Genomic DNA, 25,526 nt, shown 5'->3' on the forward strand with positions numbered 1-25,526 from the left:
CCCTCAGTGCCTGGAAGAGCCAATAATTGCTGTCTGCTTAAGAGGGAGAAGTGACAAATTACATGACCTGCCACGGTTTGATAACACACATCGTTTTAAGGCTCAAACTAAATGACGGGAACATCCCTCCAGTCTGAGACGGGTAGATTTTGATCATGATCTAAGTGTGATGTTGCCAGAAATGTTGTTTTAATGCGTGTTAAATTAATCTTTCAAAGAAAATTCCTATCAAAATGTCATAAGCAGTTGCTCCAGTTTTTGATTTAAATGTTTCTTCTGTTGTAATACACAACAAAAGAACGTACAGTTCACTGCACTGCACATCAGTCATATCATTTTATATGATTTTGCCTTCCTTTGCTATTTTATGATATCTACAGTATATCCACATCAGAAAAAATGTTTTTCCTAATGTGATCAGTTCAGCTATAGCGAAAGTGTGCAGCCCCACAGTGCTTTCCAAATACACCCTGGATAAAAAATAAAAAAAAGGTAGAAAACTATAGCAAAAAATATTGTGGAGCATAGATAATCCTTTCAGATTCTAATGTCATAAGACACAAGAAATAACCTCTCTTTTGTACAGTTGGCTCTGACTGACACAGCAATTTCCTAAATCTCATTATTTGCTCCGGTCATGATCGTATCTCTACAAAGGGATCAAACATATCTGAAGGCCATAATAATCTACGATGATAAACAGCCAAATAGGATATTGTAAGCACTATGAAAAAGAAAATAAGCCTGTACAGTAGGTTGGATCAAACCAGTTCAATTTAAATTAAGTCTTGCAAAATAAAAACCCCAAAGCAGCAATTTAGTTAGCTGTTACACACAATCAGCAGTTTTAATGATACATTTCTGGTTTTCTAATGTCTATAAATGTAAATGTACAGTTTTCTTGGGCCATACTAGTGTGGATATTGATAATGAAAACATCTGTGCTGAAATATGAAGCGTTATTGTATCGTAAATACTGTTTTTTAACCTTTAATGTAAGAAATTCATACCTTTATTAATATAATGTCATGTACAAATATACAATTTTAACAGGGGAATATGTGATTAATTTGATAAATAATTCCGGTTTAATGGCCATAGCTCACTGATAACAATGCATACTCATGTTGTGCAGCCAAACCTTATAAATCCATTTCAACTTAAATTTAAAGGCTTTGAAATCTCATTTCTTCTGCTGATCGATCACGTCTGACATGAACACATTTGTAGTTATTTTACAAGAGAGATTTTCCACACCAAGTCTTTTGAATGATCTTATTTCACTGGTTTTAAGTGGCCGTTTCTCAGCTGGAAAAACATGATGTCATATATTTCCATGCACCAATTAGGATTTAGCAACATTTAAAAAGAATCAAACCACAGCACACAGTCCTGTTCAAGCATATTTGCTGAGTTTTTGAATGTGAAACTTTGACATGAGATCAACTAAGAGTATTATTTGCAAAATGTAATTTTGATTATTATAAATAAATTCGTAGTAGGGAAATATTTAACATTTGAAACAAAGCTTTTGTGGCTCTAAATTCAGAAAACACCTGGTACGTTTCTATTTGAAGAAAATGCTGAGTATTTCTAAATGGTGCAGAGTGTTGCATTTGAATATTTTACTCAGCGTAAACCGCTTATAGCTTCAAAAAAGCGGTGCTACAAAATACGAGACACCATCAGACCTTGAAGGTCCTTCTGGGCTCATAAAAGTGGGAAACTGCATGTTACGGGTTTAATGCAGTTGCTTTAGGTGAAATAGTTCCAGTAAGTGTGTGAATTTGTAGCTGGATTATGTTATTTCCTACAAACACACCATAAATCATATGAAAGCATCAGAGGCACAGTGCAGTTCAGAGGAGGAGGACAGGCTGTGGTCCACTGACTGAGCAGTGAGCTAACCCACATGTGCGAGTACAACCCCTCTCTCCTGTGTGTGTGTGTGTGTGTGTGTGTGTGGGTGTGTGTGTGTGTGTGTGTGTGTCAGGCTTGGATGGACTGGCTGAGCTGAGTAGTTGTGACCGGCCTAAGTGTGTGTGGCTCATATCAGTGTGTCCTCGATCGCTCTCACTGTATGGGGCACTTTAGTCCATTCTTCGCTGGCACTGGGAGGCATGTGCACACACAGAGACACACGTACACATACAGTACACACCTGCACACATATATGCACAACTACACGCACGCACACGCAGGCTCAGTGTTTTGATGTAAACTCAAGTGGACGAGGGGTCCAGTCAACCACTCCACCAGTCTTCCTCCCTCTCTCCTCCTCTCTTTTTTCTTCCGTCTTTCATTGCTTCCCTCCCTGTGACACTTTTAACGGCATGTCACGCAACCCTGTGCTCACACTCACGCACACAAACACACACACACACACACACACACACACACACACACACACACCATGCCGTGCTCCCAGCCAAAGCTCTCCACCTTTGTCGGGGGAGAACCACTTAAGCACGCTCATATACACACACATATTCACGCACATTCATGTCTGATTTCTCTCTCTGTCTGCACACACACACACACACACACACACACACACACACACACACACACATACACACAAGCCTTCACCACTTAAGCCGTCTTCCTTTCACCATCTCGTGCCCTCCCCTCCCCTTGTCTTGTCTGGTCTCGTGTGTGCGTGACTGTGGCTGGCTTTGGCGAGGGTGAATTAGCACGGCGACCCAGTTTGGTGCCAGAAGAGACAAGACGTCAGTGGAGGGTATATTGAAGAGCTCCCCCTCCCCCCGCCTCCACTTTCTGCGCTGGCTGCCATGATGTAATGGTAAATATAATACGTGGTAAAAATATCACCTCCAGCTGAGGATTATCATAAAGAAAATGAATTCTATTTTAGGGTGCTTTTATGCTTTTTTCCTCCTTTAAAGATCCTATCTGTACAACCTCAGATAACTTCCATTAATGTGTTACATTCAAATCAACCTTAAAATGTGGATAAAATCAGCTCCATAAACAAAACATGACTCAAGGTGATTTTTCCCTCCACCCTTTTCTCTGCGCTCTTTATGGGCTCTGTTTTGCATTTCTGTGCTGATGCTAATTGCCTGCAACTAATTATAGGAAGTCTGTAAGTGGCCCCCTGAACTGGACACACACAAATACACACACATGCACAGGCACACACACTCCACTTCCTACACTTTAAAACACATTTTGACAAGGAGCTCTCACTGTGTCGAACCAAGAGGGTGTTTGCCGCTGGCCCCAGATTAGTAAGACACAACAGAGATATGTGCGTATGTGTGTATGTGTGTATGTGTGTGTGTGTGTGTGTGTGTGTGTGTAGGTGTTTGGAGGAGGGGGGTGGGGGTGGGGGCTGGGGGGGTTGATGGAGGGAAGGAGGGGGGATGCAAGCGAACCGGTGTTGCGTGTCTCGTTCAGCTCGTTTAGCTGACAAACTGCTTTTAGCGTTTAATTATCCATCACTCTGTGATTAATAGGTTTTAATTACTGTAACCCATGGCAACCCGAAATATGCACAGGTCTCTGCATGAGGTCAGCCCATCAAAACCCCATGAAAAGATCAAAAAAGACAAAAACAAACAGAGTGAAAAACAAAGAGCGAGGATCTTCACATCTCAAATGTCTCTTGTTATTGTTCATCAGTGGCTGAATGAGGGACGGGCTCCAGCTCAGACAGACACACAGCTATTTTCTCCCTATTTACCTACTTGAGAAAAGTGTTAGACCTCAGAAAAAGCTTTTGACCAGACCTTGAACTTCTTCATTTATTTTTCTTTAGCGTGATCCACAGCCAGAGCTTCAAACAGACTTCTTGATTCACTAAAAAGGTTAGAACCCTTCCAAATTCATGTGATGCTTTGAAGGCTTTTTACATTCTAGAGACATTTCTGCTGATGCTCTGAGCTCAGAGGAAAGTTTCAGATAGTTAAATAAACGGGTAAGTCTGATGCTTGCATGGTTTCTTCTTTTTTTTTTTTTTAAAAAAATTATTTTTCTAAGTAGAAAAGAGGATAATAGAACTGATAAAAAAAAAAAAAACACCAATAGAGAGAAAAGGAACCAGTATTTTTCAGTATGCTGAACAGACCGTGGAAGCATTCACACCTGGAATTCACTTCACTTTGGATACAGAAACAAATGATGCATTGCTAACCTTCACTTCTGGAGCGGTAAGTGTTCACACTTGCTTTTTAAGAACACACCATGTGACTGACAGGTAACTCAGGATCTGATTTTTTGTGTGGGAATGTTCTGAATTTGTTTCTTATGTGATTCTGTGTTAATTAGAGATGTAATGAATACAAGCACAATCGAATGAGTGCATAATGTGCGTACAAAAACAGATATTGAAATATACTAAAAGGGCTGTCGGGCCTTTTTTTTGTCGATAGTTTTCTCATTTTTTTTCCATTGATACTTCAGACCAACTTCACATTAATCTGGGCTGCCTCCCTTTATACAAGCCGACACAATGTCCAGTTTTTAAAGAGCATTGTGGAAGATGGCCCAATACATACTAACCTCCTGCTCTATTTCCACTTAAATTTCCACCCAAACAATTAACTGTTAGAGCTTTTACTTAGACTTAGTTTGGACTTTTTTTGATGGTAGGGTTTACAACTCATATTTTATTATTTGATTATTTCAGGTACTTGATGAAAACATTATGTTATCTATTTAGCTAAACTATGTATGAATCATAAATACGGGTAGAAAATTAAATGCACAAAATGTAGCAGACAAGACCATTTCTAATGTAAACCATAATATATTTGCATAATCTCAATACAAATATGAAAACAGGTTTTTAAGCCTGTATGTATTGGCCTTGTGTTACAGCCCTAATGTTAATGACGTAACAGGGCCATTACAGCCAGGACTCTATGAGATGACCTCAAGATACTTTACACTTAAATAAAATCATCAGCACTATGTGGACCTAACAGGGAAAAGCTTATCCTGAAACTATGTCATAATATCCAACTGTGACTTATGCATTCAGTCATCCTTTCTAAAGATAAACAGGAAATGCTGAGCATCAATACAGTGAGGAGACACATTACAGCTGTTAGGCTGATATGACTTGGGTTGGACCTGGTCTGTTTCAGTCAGTGCTGACAGCTGCAAGATAAAATCATACAGTGTGTGGAGGATTTTTTTTTTATTTGTTTTTGTGAGTGGGGTTTTGGGCATTTTATGCTTTTATTCGAGAATGGACGGTAGAGCCATGACAGGAAATGAGGGGACAGAGACATGGAGAACAATCTGGACACAAACTGAGGATTAATGGTCAGCTCCTTCAACCCCAAGGCCACCCGTGCACCCTGAGTGTGTGCTGTTTAATGGCTCTGTCGCTGCCTATCCTTCTCATACAGAATATTCCAAACAGGTTTGATATTTTCCGACTGCAATCGAAATCATGGAAAATGAATCTGTCACTGTAAACAAACAAACAAACAAACAAAACTTAACTCTGATGTGCTGTGAGTGATACTTTGGCCGTATTTGTCTAATTCACTTACCCACACAGGAGTCTCTGTGTTCTTCGAAGCCGGCAGAGCACACGCACCTCCCGATGGGCACCAGCCACTCGCCCTCAGCACTGCAGTACATCTTTGGTGTGTCTCTCTCCTCTGCGTGGTCCACACACTGACCCCTGACCTCCACCAGAGAGGACGAGTCGGCGCCCGTGACCACATCGGTGAACACCGCCAGGTTTCGGCTCACGCCCACACAGCGTTTGTAGTACACCCGCACAGAGGTGAGGGCGATGCAGGCGCCGATGTCCTGGAAGGCCAGGTAGAAGCCTCGTCTGTTCAGAGGGCCCACACCTCGCACCTGGAGGAGGAGGAGAGAGGTTTGACACTCCCATCTCACACACTGCAGCTCATCATGAGTGTTAATATGTTTTTGACAATGACAACACATTTAGAATGAGATATTATAACATGAGTGTGTGTTTGTCTGAGTATGTGTGCTCATGTTCCCTCTCACTATGGGCTAGAGTCTCTTTACTGTTGTTGGAGCATCTTAATGTGACGAGGTGGACAAAGAACACAGACCCCAAGTTGCAAGTGGTTTGAACAGTAGCACGCTGCAAGTTTTCATTTGGTAATGTTAACTTGTGTGGCAACATCACGACTCCAACAGACGTTTGCAGTGAGGTGGGTGGAGTGCCACAGCTGTGCCTCTCTTCATACAGTGCAGAACAATGCAGTAAATTTTGGTACTAGAGATCGTTCTTGCACCAATGCAGTGTGACCCTGACTCACTTATGTTTTTTTTGTATTTCTTGTTACAAATGTCATATTTCACATATTTACTAAACTGTGTATATTTCATGACTACAGGCAACATAATTTGGAGTTTGGACAGTGCTCTGACTTCCTCACACTAAAAGCTCCACAGTAGCTGCCTCGGTGATTCCTGAACAAAAACAGGCAGAGCAGTGTGAGCACTCATTTCATCTCCAGCAGATCTAGTGTGTGTTCATGAATGTATATACAGCATGGTTTATTGTGTGATTGATAGCCATGCCAGAAATACTCATTATTGTACTGTATATTCCAGTACAATAATGAGTTTCTAAATATTTCATTAATATGATGCTAAACTACTTCTTACACTACTTGGACTAAATGAACAAAAACCTATGAACACAGCCAGATCAGAATATGACAAATAGGATAAATTAGGGTATATGTTGGGTTGTTTATTAGTAAGCAAATCCACTAATGGCACTGATGCCACTGGAATGAAAGAAAATCGCGGCAAAACTGTTAAAAATGCTGACGGGGCCTTAGAGCAGCTACATGCAGAGCACATGCTACCATACAGCAGCTCTATTGTAATGATTCATTTGTAATTAGCAACAATAGCTGCAATAATTCAGCTTGTGTTCCGTCTGACATTTAGGTCTGTCCTGTTTCCAGCCCTTTGTAATGAGATTCCATCAGAGGCAGAGAGGAAGCAGGCCGATCTTTGGTGAGAGTTTCCTGACGAACAGAACACTGTTCCTCCCTTCATAGAATGGATTTTGTATCCTAGATGTGACAGAGAAAGAGCATGCTGATGCACAAAACTCACACATTTAGTATGTCTCCACCTTTCACAGGAGCCCTCTCTACATGCTCAAACAGCATTGCTGCTGCTCAATTAGTGTCTTTGTTTACTAACAGATTTGATGGATTAAATAGATTTTTCACTGTCAAACTGACTCACCATGCTCCTAATACATCAACACTGTGTGTTAATTAGACAGCTAATTATGAGTTTTGAAGATTTTTTTTTGCAGCTTTCTGGGGATATTTTTGTTGCTATTTCATGTAATTTCCAGGAATTCAACATGCATTGTGTAATCACTATCAACAGTTGTCATTTAAGTCACCTTTCTCTGCACTGCGTTATTACATTTGTCAGTTACAGGTACACACTGCATGGTTTCAGCTTTTTGATGGAATTTTTCCTTAGAGAAATTATACATATTTGTTAAATTTCATTGCTCTTAAATGACACAGCGGCGGTGATGTTGGTTATAGTGGTCTGTTACAGTGGTCTGTAACGCAGTGAAGGTGTCACTCAGGTGAATATCTAATCTGATAGAGTGTCCAGATCATTCTCAGATCATTCTTTCACATCTTAACAATCATCAGAAGAAAAATACTGAAGAAATCCGGTGTGATAAGACATAAAGTACAAGGTAAGATAAGGTTAATGTCAGCCTGAAAGATGTATGAGACTTTAATTAAAATAATATTTTTAAAATTCTTATGGCCGGTGGGTAAATGTGTCAATTAGTTAATTAGAAAACAAAATAACTGCTAAAAAAAAAAAAAAACAAAGCGAAATCAACCTCGAGACGAAGCTTTGTGATAGGGCCGTGCTTACACTGCATGTGAGGACATCTGCAGCTGAAAGCCTCTGTTTGGTTTCAGGTTGGCTGGGATTTATCTGTATTCATGTACATGTTTATCCATGTATGTTTGAGGCAGAGAAACTGCACCCGAACAGTCTGGAGAAGGTACTGTACAAGTGTTTGCCGGTTCAGCTCAACAGCTGAAAAGTCTGTTTATTTACTGGAGTGTGGGAGTGTATTCAGAATGCTAAAGAGCTTGACAGCATTTTAGGAATAGGTCCAGCTTTACATTATGTAAACACGACAATCCGTTACAAATTGCATTACTTGGCCCATATTTCATGCTGTGTGTGTGTGTGTGTGTGAGAGAGAGAGAGAGTAATACCAAAGTACTGTAAAAAAAAATCACCTTTAAAGGATGAGGTTAGTGCTATTCTATAATTTATTACAGTCCACAAATCTCATAAACAGAACCAAACTAACATGCTTCTCTTGGCCTTTTCTTGCAATCTGTTGACCGTGAAAAACAGAAAAATACCATCCATGCTCTAAAAACAGCTCCAACAGTGTGTGGTGGCGCAGCTGTCTTGTCAGTTTAGGGGCTGCCGATTCACAATTCATTCGCTAAAACACGCTTGTTTTATACTTAAACTAAACGTTCTATAGTGCAACTAATAAATCATTGAAGACAACAGCCACTGTGAAGCAGTATATTTGCTAACCATTTTAGCACCATCACCACGTCCACCTTTAGGTGCTATGGTAGGAACAGAAGAGGAAAAGATTGAAGTGTGATTAAGATTTGCAAACAAGACTACAAACTACTTTAATTCAGGGTTAATGTGTAGCATAAGGACAGTGTACAATGAATTATGCTTTGTCCTCATTTCTACACCTTTGTAACAATGTAAGATATCAGTGAAAGAATAGCTCCACTATCCAGAATCAAATGCAAAGCTGTTATCAATATCAAAGTATTTCCCACGACACTGAACTGAGCCCTGCTGTTTGTTTTCTTTCGCAGATCCGCGGAAGCGAGCGCTGAGTGACGAGGCTGGAAGAGGCTCTCTGGGGCTGGGGATGTTTTCAACTTGTCTTGAACTCCTGTGGAGGTGTACGTGTTAAGAACTGGAATCACACCAAAACCCAGAATAGTGCCGTTGCTCATACCTCGGTGTTGAGTTTAAGTCTGCGGACTCCCAGGTCCACCCCCGTGAAGCTCTCATCTGCAGCGATGGTGTCAATCTTAATGAACTGGTTCTCCCGTATGGCTGAGCCTACTGCTCTGTCAGACTCGTAGTAGTACAGGTTGAAGGTTTCCTGTAGAACAAACAAGGTAGTATGAGCACTGTGTGTTTATTGTGATATAAAAAAAAGAGTACCACAGTATTACTCAGTTTACTGTGAGTACATCCAATATGAAAAATGATGTGGGAATGCTACAGAGACAGGATGGACTGAACGCAGCTTTGATGGTGGTTTGACACACGTTCTTTCATGTTGAAAAGGTGTATCTAGTCCAGCTGGTCACGTCCACATGTGCACGTGTGTTTTCTAACACATGGCTTTGCTCATGTATTGTGGCCTTTGTCCACACACAGTTTCAGGTTAATGACAACATTTAGACATAAATGTTCAGCTATTCCTCCATCACACTGAGCAGCAGAGGCACGGAGGTAATCCTCATTTGCTATGATCTGAAATCCATCTTTTCTCAAGCACATCTTCCATATTCGTTGTTTTGTAAGTCATTTTCTCCAGAAGTTGGACTTGAATTACTCTCTTTTTTTTTTTTTTTTTGGAAATCTGGGATTTCTTTTCATCCTTTTGTTATTTGCTTGTGCAGTGATTCTCAAATACATTTCATCTCCACTCAGGCCTGTTGGGGCTTTTCTCAACAAGATATGTTCTGCTATTAAATACAGAGAATTTTTAAAACACCTCCTCTATAAACTTAAAAAACTTAACCCAAATGTGTTTGATAATTTCTATGAATAAAAGATGTGTCAATAATTTGCATTACTTTAACTGCAGTTCCTCCAGCACTGAGAGTTTAATCTTCTTTTATGTTTAGAAATAATATCTGGGGTCAAGATGTGTTTATTTTCCAAGTCAGCTCTCAAATAAGGTGGTGAATTTCATTACACATCTGTTTCCATTCTTCGTCTGTTATTTGTTTTCTCAACTCTTCTTCCCACTTTATCTTCATAATGCAGACTGTTTCTTCTGTCCCTTGACAGATGTTACATATATGCTCACTGTATTTTTGAATTTTCCAATGTAATTATTCATGATATACTTCAAGAGGGAATGAATAAATATCTGCTTACTTTTTAGATAACTTCTAATTTGCGAGTATCTTTAAAACTGGTTAATTTGTATATTATAAAGTTTAGAAATATTTTCATTTCAATAGTATTCATGTTCAGTAAACAAATGCCATAACCTAACCAGTCCCCTTTTAGCCTATAAGACACTATCTATTGCATTTGCTTTACATTCTGGATCCCTGAAATTTCCTTCAGATAAATCATTTCATCTTTGTGTTCATCACCCTGACAGTCCTCTTCCATGTTTTAATATTCATCTGACAAAATGTTTTCTTATTTGCACAGAATATTACTGAACCCAGTGATTGTACTAATTCCATTTTAATTCCCTTCTATTTTGGATTTGAATGTCACTCATCCACATCATTAAATGTTTCATCTCAGCAGGATAAAAATAGTTGGAACAAAAACAAAAAATCATTTTGACAGATTTCATTTTTCCATCAGAGATGGATAGATTTAAAAATCTATTCAGCTCTTCTGTAACCCGATTTGACAATTTTAAATAGTTAATTTCAAACAGCAGTATTTCAATGAAGTGCATTCTCATCTAAAGTTAGATTTTCTCTGAAGTTATTTTTCAGTTGCTCTCCCATTGTCATTAAAAAATAACTATAGTAATAATTTTTAATTGTGCCTGTGTGGACCGCACATCGGACTTACTGCCAGTTTGTCCTAGTGGCCATACATGGTACTGCAGCGAAGAACTCCCTTTTGCTCAAAAAGCGTTTTGCCCATAGATCATTATACTGAGAAAGACATCTCAGCAAGGTCAATTCTAAGTCTTTGTATTAGTAATTATTAATTTTTTTTCTATTTGCAAATCTTTGCAGGAGCATAGAAAAGTGACTTTGATGTCATCCCAGTGTGGAATCTCTGGGCCAGGAGGAGAAACTTTAATCCACATGTGCAGGGTGCTGCACCACATGGAAGCAAAGGCGGGAGTGCAACAACTTTTTTGGCTCATGTGTTGGATGTTTTGCGAGCAATATTCACTCACGTGGAATAAATGGGTACCATTTTACCAAACTAGACTCAAAACTTCAAGGTTTTTCACTTTTGGTCCATTTCACGTCTGCTTTCTTCAAAAGGTCTCTCAGGTCTATATTCGGCATGAAAATGAACTAATGAAGCAGCCTTAGAGCTGCTACAGGTTCTCATTTTCTCAGCTTTTGAATCGAGATAATTATTTATGCGTAATATACTGCAACGCTTTGCTCAAGTGCTCCTCCAGTGTTAGCATGCAGAGCCATGTACCAGACAGACACACATTATTTGGCACCACTGCTCTTTTCACAGATTAGCTGAGGTAAATTGGAAAATCAAGAAAACTTGATTCCCTGAACTGCATAAGAGTTTAAATTGACTTCATCGCAGATTGTGATTTTTAAATGCTAACTCTATGCTCTAACATTGTATTAGTAGCTTCGTCCCCTTCTCCCACACATTTGGCCCCTCTCTTCCTCCCCTCGCTCTCCCCCCTCTCCTCTCTGTCTGAGTGTTACCTTGCAGGTGCCCAGCACTCCTGGCATGCTGTTGCAGTCTCTCAGGGTGAACTTGACCTCGATGTAGATCCTCCTCGCTCCCTCTCGAGGGATCCAGATCGTTCTCAGCCAGTTATTCTGGCTGGGGCTCATCACGTTACAGACCTGAGTTAATTCAGACTTAAATGTTATTATCAGCAGCTCCAGCAGCAACATACATCTTCAATAAAAATAAACATCATAGTCAGTAAAAGAACTCTTTGCAGCTAATTTTCCCCTAACTTTTTTCTCTTTAAGATTTCACCCCCACCCCCCCGTCTGTGTGCTGCTCTAATTCTTTCGAGTAGCGGAGCTGTAGTAGCTCTTCCCAACAGCTAATATGTATTCAGATCAGGGGGCCTGAGCTGACATGACGATGAACCTGCACTCAGAATGGGTGACTGCTGTGCGCCTCCTGGTTTGTGCCATAAGGCAATTTAACATATTTTGGCCAAACTTTACACAACATCACACAATGTAAAGTTAAACAGAAGTTACACAGCCTGTCCATCCGCTTGGCTGGCTGTATATTCAGGGGCTGGATACTATCAGCTTCATAGCCACCACGGACCATACGGGTGTCATGTCCTCTTTATTAATTAAGAATTAAGTGTTTTCATCACCACAGCATCAAAATCACAAATATATACAGTATATTATGGTTATTTTCATTATCATTTCATATGTAGAAAAGTTAGTGGTTTGGTTTATAAAATGTCAGAGAACATTAGCCAAAGGTGCATCTTCAAACTTCATATTTTATAAGAGTAACAATCCCAACGTCCAAGGTATTGAAGTGGTGAATATGAACATCTGAGAAGCTGGAATCACTGGAAATTTTAAGATACTATCAAAGCTATTTAAATTAATTTTATGCCTTATTGACTATTTCAGTTTTATATCAGTCAATATAATTCAACTATGAACTCTTAATAAACAGTTTTCAGAGACTTTATTTTCTGTGTGTGTCCCGGAGGTCCAGTGAAAGGGACTTGGACTCATGCCCTCAGTATTTTTAAAATCCTGGCTACAGTATGTGATATAATTATACTGGATGGCAAAGAGAGCAGCAGAAATGAGTGTCTGCACAGCAGTGCTGAAACCCAGGGATAGAGATGGGATTTCTGGCCAAATACACTCCCTGCAAACTGCAAACACTGGCCATCTTTAGCATGTGTGTTCCTGTGTGTGTGCGTGTGTCCGTGTGAGCTGAGGCATAGCCATTAAACTGAAACCAAATCACCACCTCAGAATCACAACCGCCTCACATACTGAAGTACAACCTTAAAAAATACTAATTAAAGCTGTCCTAATCTTTGTCCGCTAGCAGGCATGGTAGCGTAATCTTTATTTCCATTATTTAATGAAAGTCATAACTATACAATCTAACAAACATACAGTAAGAAAATAACTGTAGATGAATGATCCACTTTGTGTTGTAAAATCAAACTTAATTAATGCTCAGATTTATAGTGATATATCCCACTGAAGTTCTTATAATAATTCATTCTAATATAACATTCAACCCCACGACACATTGAGAACATTACACACCTGGTACGTGTGGATCGGACTGAAGTATTCGTCCATCTCATTAATGGCGTCCCACTGTGCAGAGAGAGAGAGAAAAAGAAAGGGGGACAGAGGGAAACATTCTTGGGTCAGTCACGTGTTCACAGGTCTCCATGTTTTTCAGATCCATATGCAGCGAATCATTGAGCTGCCGTCTATATTTCCCACATGATCGTCTGTGCCTACGTGTCTCCCTCACCACTTTGAAAGATTATTGGCTTTGACTTGAAATGAAACATGTGATGACTCCTGTCACACCGGCGGCGGTCGTGCTAGTGTGGCAGGTGTATGGTGTGTGCCATATTTGAATCTCTCAGAAGACGAGCAATATGGTTCAAGTTTCCAGATGACTGGTGATGATTTCACACTCATTTTCTATTTGACTGATTTTAGGGATTCACAAACTGTTGATGAGGTTAAAAATCCGCTTTGTTCACCCTCTCATGTTCTTTGTCTAAAAGCTTCATGTTAATACCATTAAACTGAGAGTAATGCTGGCTTTAAATATGCTGATGTATTCTCTCTGCGAGCGGCGGTTAGCACATGCAATCATGTGTTGTACATTTCAGCATGCTGGAATTCACTTAATGTAATTCCAACAGGACACATATCCCGTTAATGAGATGCCCCTCATGTATGTGATTAGATTTACATTGTTTACTGAATGCTGCCAGCGGCCAATAATAGAATTAGGACGAAGTGCATTAAGTGAAATGTGTTTGTATTCCTAAATGTGTTAATGCGTTAGCGTGTTACATCCCCCTTCACCTACCACTGTGCATCCAGCAGCAGGAGGAAACTCAATCACACAAAGAAGTGTGTTCTGCTCCTCTCAGTGTATTGCGAGGAGATTTAAGATGTACCCAAAGACCTGAATCTACAGAAGGGGAAGAAAAATGGCAGAAGATGCCCAGATTTCATGTATTGCGATGCACAGGAATATTACGCTCAAAATTCATATTTGTTCGAGTGCGTCGGTGTGTATGTACACAGGCACACTTTTGCCTGTAGGACAAGATAATTGAAAATAATCTTCCTTCAATGTACGGATCTCAGCGCCTCTCAACACACCAGTCAGTCTATTTTTCCTCCAGTGTTCACAAACAGAACAAGTGTAAACAAGGCATTTACATATGCAAGCATTTGCATTTCATTTGACAAAGATACATTGAAGCTGTACATTGAGCCGTCATTTTAACTGTGAGGCTGCAGATAAACACTCAGATCAGTCAATCTGACAGCCTTTTTTGAGATTTCAGTCAGTTTAAGAATGAATTATATACATCCATGCTTAACTTTGCTCACAACTCTCTTAATGCTCTTCATTTTGGGACAATGGAAAGGTTAGAAAACTCTTGCTAAAGAGACATGTGTTTGAGATTGGAATCTCTGTTAGGGTTTTTGGCCATGCTAGCTGTGCAGCTCTGGAGATGGCAATGTCAGTCTGTAGTCTGTTGTTGAGATGAAACATATCAACACCTACTGCATGGATTGACATGAAATTTGGACACTCACAGCCCTCAGAGGATGTATCATTCTGACATTGGTGACTATTACTACTAGTAATAAGTCAAATCAGTTCAATTTTTGGATGTAATGCCATAAAACAATCATGTTCCCTTCAAGATGAACTGTGACGACTTTGGTGAAACCTTAACATTTTCAAATGCTATGGTTTAAAATGTCAAATTTTTGTCCATACAAGTATAAAACTAATGAAGTTGTCATGACTAATAGTTACAATGGACAAAAATATCAGAATAAGAGGTTAAAATACTGTAATTTTCCTTTAAAGGTCCAGTGTGTAGGATTTAGTGACACCTAACAGCGATTGGAACCAACCGCACACCCTATCACAAAGGTCCTCTCTGGATTTAATGTTTGGTTTGTCTGTTTTGGGCTGCTGTAGAACATGGAGGTGAAACATGTCAGACTCCATGGAAGAGGACCTGCTCCCTCTGTTGATATTAAGAGCTCATTCTATGGTAAAGAAATTACAATGACTCTTATTTTCAGGTGATTATACAGTCATGAATATATAACAATATATATACACAACTATGAATACAATTATATTCCATTTCTGTCAGTATATCCTACACACTGGACCTTTAAGCACATGTTGCAATCCAACATGGTTAAGTTGCCTGCTTTACTCATCAACAGCTTGCTGCCACACAGAAACACTTTGCACCTTCTTCTTATGAGTTTCATTGTCAGTGCAAATCCAGTTGCACAGTTATATGGTACATTAGAAGCAACCCTCCACAGCTCAGTCATAGAGGACATAAGGATGTTCTGTCAACTGGTTTATTCATGGTAACATGGGGACTCAATTGCAGGGTGTCACAAGTTCACACAAACAGCTTAACCCAAACTGCAGGGTCTCAATGGGATTTTGAGAGCAGCTTTATTCCCTCTCTCCTCCCGTTGAAACAGATAATTTGCATGTGACATAAAGCAAGTAGAGGTCATTCAATAATTATAATAATCAATAGGATGTCAGTTACCAAAAGAAACAAAGATTTATTTGATAAAAAGGGAAAACTGAGTGACATTATCACTGTGACGCTTTCATGGTTGGGATTTTCATGCAGGTCCACTGGTGCAAGACACTGAACCCAAAAAAATGCTGCACAGTGACCACCAGCAGAACAAACAGGGTTGACCTTTCCTCGGGGCCCCGACCAAACCCTTTTCATAACCTGCCAATGTTCAAGTCTGAATGGCATACTGGGCACTTTGAAAACAAGGAATCTTAAAAAACCAAGGGGGATTACAGTTAGAGCATCTTTAGCTTCTGTGATATGCTGGAAAAAGTATCATGTGGGCAGGTAATTTTTCAAGTTGTCCAGGAACTTAATTAGACTGCTCAAAGGTGGGTGTTGTGTAGCATCAGTGAGTTGGAGCTGCAGAGGACTGCTGGCCCTCTATTACACTTCCCTCACCAAATGTTGTTACAGCAGGAGGTGGTGGACGAGGCAGAAATTAATAAACTATAGCTCAACAATGCTCTTTTGGAAATGGAATCAATGTTAATGCCAACTGACACTGAAACAGACACCTCTTAACCCCTGATACCTCTCTACCCAACTCAACAACCAACAAAGTAATGGTCAAGAGTGGCTAAGAACCACATTTGATTGGATAACTGTATGTATACTCACTCATGTGCAGGATGAGTCATCCAAAACAGTTTGATGTTTTAAAGGAAAAGACAAGATTTCCATATAGAAGTACTCAAAAAGGATATTTTTTGGCATATCTTTAAATTTACTCATGATGACACTATTGAGCCTGTGGAAAATGCATACTGTCTTCTGCAGCTCTGAAAGAGCTTTCTTGAATTTTTGAAAATAATCTCAAATTGGGTTTAAAACATGTCTGCATGTGAGACTGGAGTTGGAATTTGAAGATGTAGGCAGAGTCTAATGAGAGATAATACTGACTTGCATTTTCGGAAGTGGACAGTGTTTTTGGAGCTTAATCCATACCAGGGACTGTAAGCCAGGATACCTCAGGCTCAGCTGCCACCCTCGGCTTTCACAAGTCCCAAAGTTTGTGGAAATACAGAACTAAATCACTTGAGATGGGAAAGGGGGGCAAGGCAGCATTTTACCTGTGGCCACAAAAACACTCACACCCGCCTTGTGTGTTAATGTAAAGCAGGCTGGTGGAGGAAAAGAGTAAAGTACTCATTTCCTGGAAGAAAAACAATAATGAAAAAGAAATATCTCAGTGGATGTCAAAATATATGACTTCCTCCTCCTCTTCCAAGAGAAAAGCAATTCTCCCAATCTCCCTCCTTCATATGAGCAGCAGTGAGGATAACAGGTGGAGGTGTGCTGGGTGCTGAAAATTGGTATTCATTAGCTCTAAAACTGGTGCTCTCTTGACTTGTGGTCACATTTCAACCTTCAGCAATATCCTGCATTGATTATTTTTTTTCTAAGTTTAAGCATAGTCAATTTGTATGCATGCACAAATGAAGACATGCATGTGTGTTTAACCCAGGCGTTATCCATGATCCTCCTGGGCTGCGGATCCTTGTGCGAGTGGCAGAATAATTGAAAGGGAAGGTGTCAACCCGGAGAAGCTCTGGGCCGCGCCCAGCTGAACTCGGCCCCGGATAAGACAACTGGGCTTTGCATGGAAGCCCTCCAACTTTGCTCCTCACTCCCTCTGCTCTCCCCTCACTCCCTCAACACAAAGACACTCCCCGAGGCGCCACCAGCCACAAAACTCTGGGATAATTAAGATGTAGGAAGTCTCACCCATCTCACCCTTCCCTCCCTGCCTCATCCTCTCATCTTTATCAGCTAAATTGAAACCGTCCTTGAACTTGTGAAGACCTCGGCTAATTAGTGGGGTGTATAACCTCTCTATCTCCCTCATTATTCCCGTCTTGCCATCCCTGCACTCTCAACCACTCTTTTTTTTTTTCTTTGCCTGGGAAATCTTAGATTTTTCCTCCTTGCAATTTTCTCCAGGAGTGAAAAATCACAGCCGCTGAAGGCAGATTGTCTGGAGGTTGGTAGCCGTACACCACAGCAAGCAGAGAGGGGATGAGATTGGACGAGAGTGGTAGTTGTTTAGTCATGTAAATAATGGAAATCTTTTCTGCTCGTCCTCAGCAGACAGCCAGAGGGAAGAAGAAGAAGAAGAAGAGAAGTCAGAGAGATTCACAGGGGCATGTTTATCTTCTGAGAGCACGATGAGAGAGTTCTCTATCGTGGCAACAACAGAAACGCAGTGCGCCACAGAGCGGCCCACTGACAATGCAGTGTGGGCGTGCGCCGACATGCGTGGATGTCAGACAGAGAGAGAGAGAGGAAGGTACAACAGAGAGAGAGAGAATGAGAGAGAGGGAGAAATTAATTGGCTGTAAATTGCACATCTGTTTCCTGCCTGTCAACTCATTGGATCTCTCATCAGCAGAAATCAAATGTGGCAGACAGAGAGCAACACACACCAACATGGACACACAGTGCAAGTGTTTTACAAATGCAGCGATACACACACTCACAAGTGTGTGAAACTAAAATGTCTATCAACACCATACAGAGCTGAGGTCCAAAAGCACGTTTTCATGGCATTTGTCAAACACTGGCTGTTTTAATCATCTTAAAACTCAGCTCAGACAAGCAAGTCACATACACATACACATACACATACACATACACATACACACACAACATACTGTTTGTTTCAGGTGTGGGTCATAGCGCTCCTGTGCTGTCGCTGATAAGTTTAATATTAGTTCAACTTTGACTTTAGTCCATCAAATGTAAATGGCACAGCTGTTCTCAAATACACCTCACTTGACTCCCCAAACGTTTCCAGCTTTCTTTATGTACAGTCTTGCAGCTAGCCATGTGAATTATAAATCACCATAAATACAAGAGACCAACTTACTGGAACTTTTCTGGAGCTTTCAGCCACATCTCACAGCCATCATGACCACATGAGTTTGCTCTGACATTAATTGCCACAAAGTCAGAAGCAGCTGATATTGCTACAAAATATTCTAAACTGTTTCCACGTTATTTCCCAAAACACAACATGTGCAAATGACTACATGTTCAATGAGATTTTTGGAATCATCAGGTACCCTGTGGAGTCATGTTTCAGTTCAGTGTTTCTTAACTAAATGCATTGTGTGTATCCATGATACCGAACAAATGTGTTGCGAGGGTGCGTTCCATTCTCATGACACGTTTTCAGAGCTGATTATTTTGATCCCTAAACTGCCCACATCCATGTTTGCTAGCTCGTAGTTTTCTTCTTCACTGCTTTTGGCATTGTTACATATCTTGCAGCGTTATCACCACCAGTTGTCAGTAGAAAAGTGCGAAATTGTGAGCAGGAATGTAGCTCATCACCTGTGTGGTCATGCACTCACATGAGGTTTTAACAGAGCACAAGATACAAATAAAACAGGACTCCGCTCATCCAAACATTACTCCATAGCACCACTAGTGGTCAAAAACTCCAAAATCACTGGACAACACATTTGTGTATAAAGTATATGTATCATATTATATATATAGATCCAAAACCATATTGTCCCAGTTTCCATTTTAAGTGACCAAACATGTTTGTAAGTTCGCTTTAGAATGAGAGAAGTGCTTTCTGATATGGACAGGACACTACAGACAGGACTGCAGGTGTTTCACTGGCTTATTAAAGCACTGCTCAGGTTGAAATGTGATGTCACTAAACTGCATGTACCAATAAGAATGATAAAGCTCACAGGTGCATCAAAGTTAAGAGAGCGAGGGAGATGTCAATCAAGCAATGACTGTACCCGCCCACACTGTGCTGAGAGGAGCTCTAATCAGACGCAGTCAGTGTAGCTGTGTGGGTGTGCACTGGGTGTGCCTTCTATCGTCATCATCTATCGTCTATCATTACATTCTTGTAAGTCACAGCTGTGAGCGGCAGTATAAAGTGGCACCACAACAAACAGAAGAGACAGACAGGAGAGAGTGTGATAAGCTCAGTGTTCCTGGTACTAAATTTGAGCCTGTGATGTTGCGACTCATCTGTACCTCAGTCCACTGATCCCCCAGAATGCCCCGAGTGAGCCGATATTGCGCTGATATCATCACTTCATTACATAAAACACAAACAAAGACAAAAGCTGTAAATCCATCCTGTTGATTGTTTCTTCACATTTATTGCTAATTGTGTTTCCTTCTGGGGTCAAGCATTCAAACGCCTCAGCCTCTCCTGACTCTTTGTGGCAATTAGCACACGTCTGATCCGCGTTCCTCGATTTCTCTGATTCTGCACGCTCCCTTTCTCACTTTAATCTCCATCTCTTTTGTTTTATTCAGCCCATTTAGTGTTTCCACTCAGACAAAGGAGTTGCCATCGGAGTTGCCTCGAGATCAGAGAAGCTGTTGTTAAGCAGAATGAAAGTGTTTTTTTTAATGCAGTCGCCTCTCAAGCTTGCATTGAAATCTTGGGGTCTGCTCTCTTACGAGACTGAGGCCCTGTAGCATGAAATCAATTTCAGTCTATTCATAATATATGATATGAAAGAGAGTGGATGCCAAAAAAGATGAAAGAGAGAATGAAAGATTGATTAACAAATATAGAGAGAAAACTGGCTGAAAAGAGAGATGATTATGTGCTGCTGGTGTGAGGGACAATAGAGAGGGAGTTGCCTGTTTAAGGCTCTATTCATCATTGTTGGAGGCTGACGGCAGCTGCGGGTATACAGTAAACACACAGATTCTTGCAGGGAGTCTGGTGTGCTGGTGGAAACTCTTTCCTGCTCGACTTTCACATCCTACATGTTACATTTCGAACAAGATTTGCCCCAAGGCTTTCCAGACCACACAACTGTTGCTGCAATTATTAACTTTTAAATGAAAAATAAAGAAGGAGGCAAAAAAAGATCTCCAAGTTACAGTGTGCATGTTCTTATTAATGACCTTCAGGGTCCATAGAATTTGAATGGCTGTTTAGAATAGACAGTGCTGAAAACACTGGAGTAACAAATCTGACCTATTACCTTTGCTGGTGCAGACTATACTTCATTATAATTTTAACTGTGTTTGTGAAAATCGAATTAGAATGAAAACAGTCACAGAGAATAATGTATGATTGACAGGGCCAAGGTGAAGATTTTACAGCTGTTGTTGAATTATGCGCAGAAAAGCTGAGTCTTTGAATTGTTTTCAAATGAATGTTTAATATTTTCAGGTGGGTGATGCTTGAGTGTGTGGAACTGGCTAATTGGCTTATTAAAAACAAGACTAATAAACATAAAAACTATAGGTCTCTTAGGCTGCAATAGTTTTACAAATATTTACTTCAGGCTTATGTACATTCTGTCAACCAAAATAAAAATAGTTTTTGTGAAATAACTTTTTGAGAGGGAGTCAACCTTCTCTCCTTCTCTGTGCCACAAAATGGTCCTTGAAACCAAATGGTTTTGTCCTAACACATTTTGGAGGAAGCACAGTGGCTGGCTGGATTACATTCACTGGCATGGTTTTCTCCAGTCCACAAGTCCTGGGTTCAGACAGACGAGAAAGACGGGAGGTCAAGCGTGTTCGTATATTCATGTACGACATAAACATTAGAGACCCGGCTTTGCATTCTGCAGTTAGGTTTGGGCTACGTACGCACTTGGGTAGAATTTAGGGAATCACTGCAGTACTGGTTAAAAAACAACATGTTTAATTGTCTTAAAGTAAATTATGCCATAGGTCAACACTGACTTTTTCAATGTTTAACCAAAATAACAATCTTTCCCAACCAGAACCAGAAGCACTTTGAGTTTCTCAGTGTTCCCTCAATATGTAGCTAAAAAAACAACTTTTCCATACCATCAATTATCATAAACAGCCTCGTTTTATTACCTGTTTCTGTCAGAAATTATGAAAAGTTGACCATCAGAGTTCATTCTTGACCTTGGAAAAGGTAACACATGGTCTCAGATGGTCTTCAAAGAGAGAAATTTCTCAGTTACCATGGAGATGGATGTGTTGTCATTTGAGCTCAGATGAAGGCCATGTGATATGGCTGGCTCCAGAAAAATGTATTATATGGGCCTTGAATCCTAGTCTGAAGGTCAAGAATGAACTTGAAGGCTCAGCGTTAGACAACACAGATGACAATCGCTGTGAATGAAGTCATTACAGCTGCTGAGCTCGCGTGTCAATAAATCTGTCTCCATGACAAGTGAGTCAACTCCATCCTCTGATGAACACAGTGTGAGCTGAGGATTCCACAGTGATGCCGCATCCCAGCTGCAACCCGCCTTTATTCCATCCTCACCTCACTGGGAGCGTTTCAAATTTGATTTGATTTGGTAATTTTTGCTTGATAATCGTGCTTCTCCCATGGGTAAGCAGGATATGCAGTTAAATGTTTTCTTCTTTTGTGTTTTGTTTTGTTTTAATTGTGTTTATTGTTGATATGCAACCAGGATTTCCTGCCCTGTGCAGGTTGACTCAATGTCTGTCAAAAATAGATGCATATCCTCCATGGAGCAGAGTGGAGAGGCACTTCTGGGATGCTTCTGAAACACCTGGTAGAAGCATTGCCTACAGTGAACGTGATCAACTCCGGCTGCAATGCAGTGCAGCCATGCCCGGTGGAATTCAGGGGTGATACAGTTGAAAGCTGAGGTAATTTTTGGACCCCGAGATGGTATTCTTCTGTTCGACTGCTAAAGGATTACTCACTGATGATAAATTCCCATATAAAATATTCTTATCATTTGATTGCTTTACGTCTGCTTTTAAAACCCTCAGAGAAAATTATTTATATTCATATCAAAACATAACTTACATGCAAGTAACAAATATAATAAGTACCTAGCAGACTTCAGCACGTAATGATCAGATTGAGACAATCCAGCTGCTTGTAATCCATTACCATCACTCACTCCCTCACTGTCTTAATGTGTGTAGAATCTGAAGACAACACACATGTTTTAGGGAGAGACGCGTCAAAAGAAAGACAAGACAAAGCCAAAGACTGGTGTCTTTGAAAGATCTCATTTCAGATTAGTATGTTTGATGGAGGTTTCTTTAGAACTCAGAGACAGAGAGAGAATGACAGAGAGGGAGGGACAGAAAGAGGATGATGAAGATAGAGAGAGTCGGTGGGGTGTGATGGCTGTGTAACACAGTGTGTGTGTGTGCGTGCGTGCGTGTGTGTGTGTGTGTGTGTGTGTGTGTGTGTGTTTGTGTGTGTGTGTGTGTGTGTGTGTGTGTGTGTGTGTGTGTGTGTTTGTGTGGGTGTGTGTGTGTGTTTGTGTGTGTTTGCTGGTGGCATTTCCAGGCTTAGTGCTGGCCTGTATGTGAAGTAACAGGTCTGAATATTAACTCAGTGGAAATATCAGGCTCTGCCCAACACCTTTCTGCCTCTCATACTATCAGCCACACAACCAGAACAGACTTAATAACTTTGCTTCTATATGTGTGTGTGTGTGTGTGTGTGTGTGTGTGTGTGTGTGTGTGTGGTGTCTGTCTGTCTGTGGGCTCTTTGACAGCGATAACCTTTCTGGAATAGGGGTGTTAATTGCACTGGTCTGGGATCAGTGGGGGAGATGGTGTAATTGCTATCTATTCTGAGATGCAGTTTTTACAGGATAGCATATGCGTGTGTATGCCTGTGTGTGTGTGTGTGTGTGTGTGTGTGTGTGTGTGCATGCAATATGTATGCAAAAAAGATGAAAACACCCTAACAAAGAAGTATAAAAAATATGTTTTTGCTGGCATTTAAATCAAATGTATAAAAAAAAAAAGAAAAAAAGAAAAAAGTGGATACCTGTGTGTATGTATGTGTGTGTGAGTGTGTTTGTGCGTCTGTGCGTCTGTGTGTGTGTGTGGGGTTGGTATCATCATAGAGGCTTTTCTGCCAAATGTCCTGTGTAGCAGAGTTTACAACAGAGAGCAACATTAGCGTCTGTTCATGGCCTCTGTTCACCTCTCCTGCCTCCAGCACTGTCAGCTGGGAGCGTTTGGGGAATGTCCTATTCCATTTTGGTTTCAAAGGATTTTATTTTTTCATATTATCCACCTGCTTCACCGGGGGACGATGGCCAAGAAACAGAGGTACATGTATCTAGACCCATTCACTGAACAGTTTTAGCGCGAGTGATAAGGGTCTGAACCAAACTCTTCCACATCGACAGCCTGTTGCACCAGCTGAGCATTCGAGCAATTAGAAGTTTGATAGGAAGTTGGGGTGTAAAAACAACAATAACTGTAACATCGTAACTAGTTCATTTCACACTAAACTTAACACTCCAATCATAAGGATAATTACAACTTGGATCGTATTTTCGTAGTCTTGCCCATCATTTATTTGCTCTATCAGTTATGATAACATCAAAATTGCCTAAATAATAACACAGCTGCAACGCTACGACAAAGCCTGACTGAGCAGGAAATGTGAGCAGATCAGACAGGTTGTTAACAAGCAGTTTAGCCAGATCCTTTAAAGCACTCTATCTGGAGGAAATAACGAAAAAGCCAGTAATAACCCCTCATTGCTCAGGAAAACTGTTAACGTACAACTACGGTAAGAACGATGGGTCAAAGTTGAAGCAGACCTGACAGTTGGCCTGTCAGCTGTGAAGGATGTTCACAAGAGACAGAAGAACCGCAACCCTTAGTGTTGTAGCTAACTTCTATGGCGTATATATATATTTTTTCTGATAATAACGTAATGGATGTTCAAGCAAAGCCTCATGGGAACAAGCCTACAAGACTCTAAAAGCTTCCAAGAAGCTGCGATAGAGAGTGATGACTCCACACTTGAAGCCCATTTCAGATCATTTCATTCCAAACAGATAATCCCTGCTGCGTCTGTTAAAGCCGACAGCAGAATAGAGCTGTCTGTCAAACCCCATTGAGGCTGAGGTGGTCTGTCTGCCTCAAATCTCTCATTCAAACACCTGGTTCTCCTCTGTGGACTGCAGCGCTGATCAGGAAATCCAATCCTGGATCATGCTGGCTTCAGCTTCCTTTGGGGAAGCTCTGGCACAAGATCTTTCAAATCAAGACGGCCCATCTGCATACTGAGGCTACCATCCGCTAACCTACCTGCATCCACACATACTCCTCTGCTGCTCTTACAGATGCCACATTGGGCCCCTCCAGAGATCCAGCACCTGCAGCACACCCTTGCCTTCACCTGGCATGTTTATTAAGTGAGATAGTTCCAAAGAGCAGCTGCAGAGGTGTATTAGCACTACCAGTAGCCAGCAGCAGCTGTGCTGTGTCGGCCATGCCGCCGTCTCATGGGAGCTTGTACGGCCAATTACACCACAGCGGACGGTCATCGGGAGGGCAACAGAGGAAGTTGAAGAACTAGCTGAAGGTGTGTAATCAGGCCTGGAGGATGGTGCTGCTGATAGCAGCAGAAATGCACCCAGAGAAAAATGTCACAAAAATTTGTTGGGCTTCTTGCTCAAAAAAAGTTTTCTTCAGCAAGAATCCCAGCAAAAAACTAACGTCGATATAAGACCTTCAGCTAGGTCAGAAATTTAAAATAGTAAATCTGAGCTTTGCAAGAATTCACAAACTATGACTGAAAACGATTACTGTGAGCTTTAAGTTAAATGAGCTGTTTACAGTTATTAAACTGATCAATTAACCATTGGAACAGACATATTTTTTCCTTCATTTTCAGTTTCTAGCAAAAAAAAGTCAAATACAATAGAAAGTGAGGTCAAATACACTGTTCTGTATGTATAGCAGTGCCTCGGTGTTT

At 40.7% G+C, this 25,526-nt stretch overlaps 1 protein-coding gene across 4 annotated transcripts in view; it reads right to left on the reverse strand.

Moving 5' to 3' along the window:
* The window catches only part of epha8 (eph receptor A8), a 106,727-nt gene that overhangs the window by 45,033 nt on the left and 36,168 nt on the right, over positions 1 to 25,526 (reverse strand). For all 4 annotated transcript variants that reach the window (XM_076751026.1, XM_076751019.1, XM_076751011.1 and 1 more), the window contains exons 3-6: positions 13,266 to 13,319; positions 11,694 to 11,837; positions 9,029 to 9,178; positions 5,526 to 5,841 (exon numbers count right to left, since the gene is read on the reverse strand). In XM_076751026.1, coding sequence (XP_076607141.1) covers positions 5,526 to 5,841; positions 9,029 to 9,178; positions 11,694 to 11,837; positions 13,266 to 13,319 — 664 coding nt within the window. The remainder of the gene's footprint in view (positions 1 to 5,525; positions 5,842 to 9,028; positions 9,179 to 11,693; positions 11,838 to 13,265; positions 13,320 to 25,526) is intronic.

This window comes from Chaetodon auriga, chromosome 2, assembly GCF_051107435.1.
Source record: "Chaetodon auriga isolate fChaAug3 chromosome 2, fChaAug3.hap1, whole genome shotgun sequence".
NCBI lineage: Eukaryota > Metazoa > Chordata > Actinopteri > Chaetodontiformes > Chaetodontidae > Chaetodon > Chaetodon auriga.